Source organism: Neolamprologus brichardi, chromosome 7 (genome assembly GCF_056152115.1).
Source record: "Neolamprologus brichardi isolate AB-2024 chromosome 7, ASM5615211v1, whole genome shotgun sequence".
In the NCBI taxonomy this organism is placed as follows: domain Eukaryota; kingdom Metazoa; phylum Chordata; class Actinopteri; order Cichliformes; family Cichlidae; genus Neolamprologus; species Neolamprologus brichardi.
This window is the reverse complement of record NC_142110.1, coordinates 57,980,704-57,990,157: the sequence shown is the minus strand read 5'-3', so window position 1 is coordinate 57,990,157 and position 9,454 is coordinate 57,980,704. Positions and strand designations below refer to the sequence as shown.

The 9,454-nt window shown below is 38.2% G+C and overlaps 1 protein-coding gene across 1 annotated transcript in view; it reads right to left on the bottom strand.

Annotated features, from left to right (window-relative positions):
• Nucleotides 1–487: 487 nt before the first annotated feature.
• Nucleotides 488–9,454, bottom strand: part of LOC102784471 (VPS10 domain-containing receptor SorCS2-like) — a 163,145-nt gene continuing 154,178 nt past the window's right edge. Inside the window, 7 exon segments of the mRNA XM_087842721.1 lie at nt 488–1,025; nt 2,291–2,436; nt 4,091–4,193; nt 4,551–4,650; nt 4,791–4,913; nt 5,204–5,316; nt 8,008–8,131. Coding sequence (XP_087698847.1) covers nt 973–1,025; nt 2,291–2,436; nt 4,091–4,193; nt 4,551–4,650; nt 4,791–4,913; nt 5,204–5,316; nt 8,008–8,131 — 762 coding nt within the window. The 3' untranslated portion in view covers nt 488–972.

Here is a 9,454-nt window from a genome sequence, read left to right as displayed (position 1 = left end):
GGGGTCTGCTCTGACCCAGAAAGTGTTAGGACGGGGATGAGGACAAGGAGAAAGGGCTGTACTGTTTCCAGAAATAACTAAATAACAGGAAATGTCACTGAGCAGATCTGCGTCTGCTGTTTCAGGCACCATGGGACAGACAAAGGTGAAACTGATCAGAAACATCACAGACCACACATCTGTAAATTTTGTTACTTTTAAACAGGAACACATGGAGATGAATGTTTTTTTCTTTTTGTTAAATAAACAAAGCTGTGTGTACATACAGTATATTCCAAAGAAGCTGAGCTGTAAGAGTACTTGTCAGTGGAGATTTCAAAAAGTGCAACACTGCCCTCTTGTGTTTGCATGTGTACACCCATCACATGCAAATTCACAAGGGTTTATATCACATCCTACATTCCATTGAGATTATTATTGCCATTGAAGAGAGGAGCAGAATGATAACTGTGTGTGTGTGTGTGTGTGTGTGTGTGTGTGTGGGGGGGGGGGGGGGGGTGCGCAACAATAATGGAGGGGAACAATGCAAACTACGTTTAGTGCTCACAAATCATTTTAGCACACCGGTCTCTGGTGGTTTCAACTATCTCTCTGACTGTCAGTATCAGTGGAAACCAGTCTTGTGAGACATGCTTGCCGATTGTACCTGTGTTATCAGACAGACAGTGTACAGATGAGCCTTCAAACTGAGCCACTGGCCCTTGTGTCCAGGGTCTCCAGGGCTGGCACAAAAAAAGGGGTGAGTCCCAACACCATGGTCAGCCAGTTCCCCAAAATAATTAACACAATACCCAGAAGCAGGAGAGTGGAAGTGTCCATGGAAGAGTGGAGTGACCTGACAGAGGAGGAGGAGAGGGAAAATCTAAAGACGAGAGAAGGAAAAAGGCAGAGTGGAGTCCCTGTGCTCATTAGCCAGCTCGGCTCGCCTCAACTAGCTCTTCAGCATTACCATGGTGGCCATCAGCTGGTCTGCTAACTGTGTAGCTCTCTGCAGTTCATGTTTAGGACCACACCCGAATGAGTGCCTAGTAAAAAAGAGAAAAAAGAAAATGAGAGATGCTAAAGAGACATGAAAAATATACATAAAACACATATGTAAGCCCACTTACAATTATGTAAAAGTGTTATATATGACATAAAGCAATGTATAGTATTAGACGGTGTCCTGTGACATACAGTTCTGACTGTGAGCATAACACCAAAACTTCCAAAATGTACCATTTCACAAAAAAGCAGAAAAAATAGTAAAGCACATAATTATATAATTACAATGTAATTTGCCTTCTTGGATAGTAAACTTGATTTAATGCTATGGTTGATTAATTGTTTGAATAATTCTGGACTTCATTAAGAATTCCAGCATGCTGGCTCAAAATTGGGTATAAAAACACAAATTACGTTTAAGTTTTTCCCTTCAAAAATCATTAGTTGTTCCACATGCTCTAATCAGTAAAGTTCCCATATATATTTCTTTATACTGTTAAATAGAACTCACAGGACCAAGTTGGCCAGTTGCAATTTGCTAATCTCAGTGTCTTTCTTAAGCACTCCTAGTAGACCAAACCCTCACAGGATCTACATGCTGACAGGGATTTTTATACAATTTGCTTTATTACATGAAACAGAGGTAAAAAAAAATAAAAGATTCTAAACTTATATAACAGAACACAATCAGGCTTTAAAATTAAGAATGATTTACTTTTGTCACAATGATAGTCGTGACAAAGATAGTTTAATATGTAGATATACAAAGAATGTACTTATTATTGACAGGAAAGAAAAATGATTACTTTAATAGTGACCGCCATTAACAATCCACTATATCTATGATCACAAAGCAATTCATTACCATCATAACCATAGCCATCATATTGTTTTGTTGTTGCATTGTATTTTATGAAAAACCTTGTCATAAAATTTATAGAAATTATTATATAGAGACATCAGGTCATGTATGATAAAATTAAAAAATTTTTGGCAAGAGTACAAGTATAACTCAGTAACACTAACATTTCAGATTCCTTAGGCATTATGTAGTGCAAAAATTGCTGAATGACATGCAATATGATTAGCTGTGCTTGTTGATGACCATGAAATGCTATGTGACTACTTTAGAAGCAACGATAATAAACCTCAAAGAACTGCAATGGCAGTAAAAATAACAAAAAGGGGGAAGTCCTTCAGTACCTTGGTGTGTGTTAGCTGCTGGTGTTAGTGGCTTGGGTTTAGTAGCAGTGGTTAGTAGTAGTCCTTATTAGGGAACGGAAGGCGGGGCTACCTCCTGCGTTACCTAGAGTCTGTGAGTCCAGGTCGTCATCGATGTACTCCTCACCCTGGATGATTTGCTGAGTGTCCTCACTGTGATTGACAGGGCTGATCATCTCCTGCTCCTTTACACTGTGCATCTGGGCGTAGTTGTGGGTGCATGGAAGCTTCCTGAAAAACAATGGGGGATATGCATCCTCAGGCCTAAGCCAAGGACTGTGGGATTTGTTGTTTTTGTAAGACGGGGCTGTATAGTCTTCCATTGCGTTCTTTAAGTGACTTTTTGTGGATATTTGTGTTAGGGACACAAGGAGGTGCTGCTGGTGGGTTACTGATGTGACAAGAAGCATGCACAATGTGAATTTTCATTCAACTGTTTAGGGTTGGGTGGTATGACTTCAAACATCATGAGGTGTATGCAACCATCAAGGAATATGATATTTTTATTAAAATAGCTGGTGGTAGCTAAAGATACTGGACAGATGGATACATTTTAGTTCATGCACATCATTACAAAATTTCAATATTGTAGCAATCTAACTTAAGGGATGTTTCAATTTGCGTCACTTACTTTGGTATGGAACCTGAACATTTGATGGATTTCCACACTATCCACAATGGATTTTAAATAGTCAGGTTACAATTAAAATTCAGATTTTCAGCTTTAATTGAGGACGTTTAACAGAAGTATTACATTTATTGTGTAGGAGTTAAAGCCATATTTAGACACAGTCCTTCCGTTTTAGAGGCTTAGAAAATCCAGGGTGATTTCACCAGATGCTGTGTGGTGTATCTCTTGAGATACTCCACTTAGACTTTAGCTGCCTTCAGTTACTGCTTGTAAGTGGGTCTCTCTGCATTCAGTTATGTATTCAGTAACTGAAAACACATTCAATTGGGATGAGTTCAGATGACTGAAACGGGCACCTTTTCTTCACCTTGAAAACTTTTCGTGAATTTTTGTAGTATGCTTTGGGTCATTTGTACAGTGAAGCACTGTCTGTTTTGAAGAAAGTAGCCCAGTACACTTCAGAATTCACTCTACTACTTGTACTACTATCGGCAGTCATATCATCAATAAACACTCGGTTCCACTGGCAGCCATACATGACCATGGAGTAACACTGCCGCCATCATAGTTGAGAGATAATGTCGTATGAACTTTACAGGCTCCTTTAGATATTTTTTGGCAAAGTCAAAATGGCTTCACCATTAGTGTGTAACCAGTGGTTTGCACCTTATTGTAAACCTGCTGTATTTCATTCAAGTGTAAAATTTTGTAGACTCTAACAATGATATGCCTAACGAAGAAGGCATGAAGAGGGTTCTTAACCAAGGAAAGAATTCTGTGACTGTCTTCCATAGCCACAACAGTGCTTCTGAGCTGGCCGTTGGATTCTTTCTTTTTCTTCTTTTTTAAGAAATGCACTGCCAAAACTATAGTCTAAGGTTTTAACTCACAGCCACTTCCATGGACATCTCTTTAGAGCCCATTTTGAGAGTTACAGTCAACAGACATGCAAATTCAACACTCGGACTTTATCAGGATTTTTCTGCTTAATTTATCATGGAATAATGAAAGAATAGCCCTCACCTAGCTTGTGAAGCTGAAAGTCTGCATTTCAATTACATCTTAATTGTTTCATTTACAATCCACTGCAGTGGTGCACAGAGGCAATATTACAAATATTATGTTACTGTACAAAACTACTGACTTTAGAGCTAACCTCATGAGTTTTTCTTTCAATGTTTGATTTCCATTCTTTGTCAGGTTTTTTTGTGCCTACGTCGTTAAGGTGACAGCACTGTAAAATACATGACTCACCTTTTGAACTTATAGAGGATAAAGGCGCCAGTAGCAATAAGACCAATGAGGAAAATGACAGCTAGAGTCCAAACACCGGCACTTCCAGCTGCTCCATGGTAGCCTGGATTGATGAGCACACAGTAAAGAATGCATCACATTTCTACAATCAAAGGTCAAAAAGGGCATCAGGTGAAAACACAGCAGAGCACAACACCAACAGGCCCGGATGCAGGAAAAAGAAAGGCCCAGGAGTCAAACCAAAGACTAAGCTGGTGATGCTAAATGCAATTATAGAGAAAGCAGGTATATTATTTATCAACGCACCATTCTCTGCCTCTGTAGCTGTTGAGTCTTTAGTAATATAACCTAGTTCTTGGAAATAAACCAATAGGATGCAATTATCATTTAAAATACTGTATACATTTACAAACTTCACTTAATATGTACTGAAGTGCAAAATACATGTACCAAAATATACCTGCATTTGGGTCAGCTAGCATCACGAGCACCTGTAGGCCTCCTCGTATCACAAAGCTGACGTTGTTGTCGTTGAAGACCTGAATGATGGCTGGAATACGCTAAAGATGAGATTAAGTGTATTAAATGTAACTGATGTTACTTATAAAAAACAAACTTGCTAGTCTGTGTCTCCACAGAGTAAAACATGCCACCACCCGTGTTGAGGCATTGGATATGTTTATTATCATTGATTACATACCTTATCTACAAACAAGCTTCTCTTGGCTGGTTTGGTGTCCAGTGGGAGAACATACAGGTTGGCAGTGGTGGGGAGACCTGGTTTGACCACAGTAACTAGGGAATTCTGAGGTACACCTGTAATCTGGGGCCACAAGTTGAAAATGCCAGTCATGTCTTAAATCTACACTAATCCAATAACTGTATAATTCATATCCTACAGTGTTTAGTGTTAATCAGCAAAGGTTAGCATGCTAACTATGATTATATTATTATTATGTGATTATAACAGACAGACAAGTATTACATTATCTAACAGTAATACTTTTATGTTTTGTATTTTTATAGGAGTACCAGACATTCGACTGGACTGTGCGCTATGAAAAGACAAGAAGTTTTGCGTGACACTACCATCCATTCTCTTTAAAGACCTACCTTAGCCAGTATTTTGGTGACCACCTGGCCAATGTCATCTCTCCACTCTGGGATATTTGGATTGAATCTGTCTAGGTTTCTGCTGAAGCTCAGAGGGATGACTTGGAAGTTATCTGCAGGAGCAGTCAACAAGCATCATGGCTATGATTCAAATTGATCAAATAAAACATAAAATATTATTTTAGCAAATAAATAAAATTAAAAAGAAACTGCAAATACCTACACATTACGCTGTTTGGACTGATGTGTAACACCTTGGTGGGAACATATGTGGTAAAGAAATCAGTCTGCCTATCCATATGTGTATTTTTTTGCATGAACTAATAGAAGTAGTGTAGCTTGTTGAGAAGCAGCATTTCAAATATGTATAAAACTGTGTACAAAAATCACAAAATAATTTGAGCAACATAATGAAACCAAAGCGAAAAGCTAGTTAAAATGTACTTGAGTTCAGACAGTAAAAAAATCAGAGTTAAACTAAAATAAACTCAATATCTTCAAATATTAAAGCTTGCTTATAAATAAAACAAGCACATCTCTTTGTCAAATGAATTCTAACTTGCTAACATTGATACACAAGCAATAAAATCATGAGATCATACAATATTTTCCAAAGATGGAAAAATGTCAATTCAATTTTATTTGTACAGCGCCAAATCTCAACAACAGTCACCTCAAGGCGCTTTATATTGTAAGGCAGACCCTACAATAACAGGCAGCAAATTTGTCCCTGTTTGTCTCAGTGACTCATAGACCAGGAATAGCTTTTATGGTTTGACTTTACTATCCTAACTCTGAAAAATGTAAGAATGTTGAAAGCTCACTCTCAACAGTAGAAGCCAAGATGTGGTTGAAAGCTATGAGAAAAAGCCTACAGTAGGACAAAGATCTGAATTCAATTTTTTTCAGATTTTTCTTAACTACCTTATCCAAAAGAAAGAATGAACATGTGCATTAAATTTAACAGCATTGTTTATGTTAGCAAGAATGAATGACCTCTCTGCACTGAATCATACTTGTTATTACAGTTTTTCTCGATTGCTTAAACACTATCTTTTGAACTCAAATTTCAAAACCATAATGCTATTTTTCAAAAAGCACACCCATTTCCCTGAACTATAAACACAGGGGAATTTAGTGTAGGGGAATACCCTGCTTTAATACATGAGTCAGATTTGGTGAACTGTTACTGGAAAACTGTACACACAAATCCCTTTGATTTTCAGTGCTTACACCATGTGGTCATTTTGAAAGCACTAGCATTCAATGATGTTGACTTAAGTCAGCACAGCTTGAGCTCAATTAGTGGAAACACTAAGAGTCAAAATGTATCACACACCAATCAGAAACTTTAAGGGCCAAAGTCAGCTCATCCAGGTTTGAAAGGTCGAGGAGGCAGAGGAGAAGGAGGTCTACGACAACAGCGACAAGGAAGGGGAAGAGCTAGGGCAAGGAGACAAGCGGTCTTGGATGAATTTCGAGCCACTTTAGTTGACTGTGTCCTTGTTTACGGTATGACTATGAGGGAGGCTGGGCAACGAGTACAGCCAAATTTGAGTCGCTTCACTGTTGCCTCTATCATCAGAACCTTCAGGGAGGAAAACAGGTAGGTGTAAGACTGTTCTGTACAATAACTTCAGTAACTTTTGAGTTACTGAACTCAAGTTTTTTGAGTTTCAGTATGTTTCCATTTTTGTCCTGAAAAAGGATATTTGACAGTTACAGTAAATGAGTGCTTCTATTTTTTTGTAGGACACAGAGGGGACCACCTGGTGGAGGCCGGTTAAATTGTCAGAGGAGCAAGAGAGGGAGCTTGTAAACATGGAAGATGCCACTAATGTAGTCCCCCTGCGAGGAGGAGATTGATTGAGGATGATCATAATTTTCGAGGGATAAATGCCATCAGCCTCTCCATATTGAACACATCCTCCGAAAGAACCAATTCCAGATGAAACTGGCATACATTGGTTCTTTTGAATGATAGTCTGAAAGAGTGAAAAACCAACAAGTGAGTTCTGATATTGTATGAAGTATTGTGTTACATCACAGCATGATAGTTTATGCTGCCATTTGTGCACTCTTAAACTGTGGTTCAGGGTAACTCTATTGTTAGTCAAGTTTTAACCTGACCAAAAGGAGGAGCATTGGTTGTGTCTTTTGTCTTCATCATGTGAAAAGGTTTTTGAGGGGAAGAACCACAAGCAACATGACTTGCCAGTTCTGGAAATATTGTTTTTAATTTATGGCACCAATGTGTAAGACTATGTTGTAGTGTGTGTGTTTGAGGCCTTGTGTGTTATGTCTGTGGGCAAAATTTGGTTTTTCAGCAAGTGAATGGTTTTGAGTGTAGAGCTTCATTTTGACCTGAAAATACGATGTTTGGGAAATTGGGTGAGATGTTATGGATTTGTGTTTACTGTTTTGAGAATACGAGGCATAGTTTCGAGAAATGAAACTACTCGAGAAATAGTGTAATCTCTGGCTCTCTTCCACAACATGTCTTTGATCCTGTCCTCCTTCTCTCTCCCCAACCAATCGTGGCAGATAACCGCCCCACCCTGAGCTTGGTCATATGGGGTTGGGTTTTTCTCTGTATGTATTATTGTAGGGTCACCCTGACAATAGTGCCTTGAAATGACTGTTGTTGTGATTTGCCGCTGTATAAATAAAATTGAATTGAAGAATTGAATTAAAATGAATATTGTAATTCTATTCCTGGCCAACAGACAAATGTAACTTTCTCAGAACCTTTGATATAATAACTTCTTTCTCTTCACCTCTTAGCACATACAAACATACGTTACCGTAAACTCGGACAGTTCTTGTGTCCTGCACCATGGATCGGCTGTTTGTGGCCTGTACCGTGACTGAGACTTTGCCTGTTCCTGGGAAACGAGTCAAAAGGTTGTTCTGCAGAGTCAGGATGGGCTGCAGGAAAAATTCACAGTATTAGTGATAAAAACATCTGGAACACCCGGAAAAACAAAAAAATGGAGGTCTGGAGGTCAGAAATATTCAGAACATTTTTTGGTTTATTTAATAAACCTATGCAATATGAAACTTACTATTACTACTAGACTATTTTAATTCATTGCTATAGTCACTGGTCCACAAATTTGCTCATAGCTTAAATTAAAATTGGTATTGCAATTGTTCCAAGTGAGGAACCCTAACAAGAAACCCCCCATATTGTACTCTGGGTCCAGCAACCAATAGCAAGAAGGCAGTGCACAATGTAACTAGTTAATACTAGTTACATTGTGCTACACAAATTTTGGTCTCTTTATCACTGTAAAAAGTAACTGAAAAGTTTATACATATCAGAACATAATAAAAATCATCTGTTCTTTACCAGGTCTTAAAATTAAATAAATAAAACTTCAGGCAAAGTACAAAACATTTCCTATAATGCTGTGTCATTGTTTATCGAACAAAACCTTATCCAAAATGCACAATCAGAGTGTCAAATTTAAGTACACCCTTACTAGTTCCTTGGGAATTAAAAAGATAAGTAGCTATGGGGGGCTGCTAATTAAATGCATGTCCTTAATTTAATTCGGGAACCCAACCACGGCCACAAAATCAGAATTTTTTGGCAGTTTTCTGGTCTGGAGGAAGAAGTGGAATAAATTCAAGACATTCTTCCTAGTGGTAGAGATCTTGGGAAATTCACCCCAAGGTTACAGTGCAATGCTCAGAGAAAATGCAAAAACCACCAAAACAACCAACCAAGCAAAAAAAACCAATCCAAGAACTACATCTCAGACTCTACAGGCCTCAGCTACCATGTTAAATTCAAGATTTAGAAAAAGACTGAACAAGTACAGTGTGTCTGGAAGGGTTCCCAGGAGAAAGCCTCTTTCTAGAAAGCAGCACTCATTATCTTTGCAAAATTTTATCTGAACAAACTACAACACTTCAGCAACTGTGTTGTTTGGCCATAATGCATAATACATAAAAATCAAACATTTCAGCACAAACACCTCATACCAATTGTCAAGTTGACAATTAGGTGATTCTTTGGGCTCATTATACAGCAACTTGGCTTAGGCACCATGTAGTGTGCTGCTGGTATTATTTATTATTGTTTGCTGGGTTTTTTGTTGTTGCTACGGTATTTATATGTAGAATGGGAGGCAGAGCCTTCAGCTTGCAGGTCCCTCTTCTATGGAACCAGCTCTCAGTTTAGATCTTAATATCAGTCTTAGAGATTTCTTTTTTTTTGATGAAGTTTTAGTTTAGTTTCCTGCA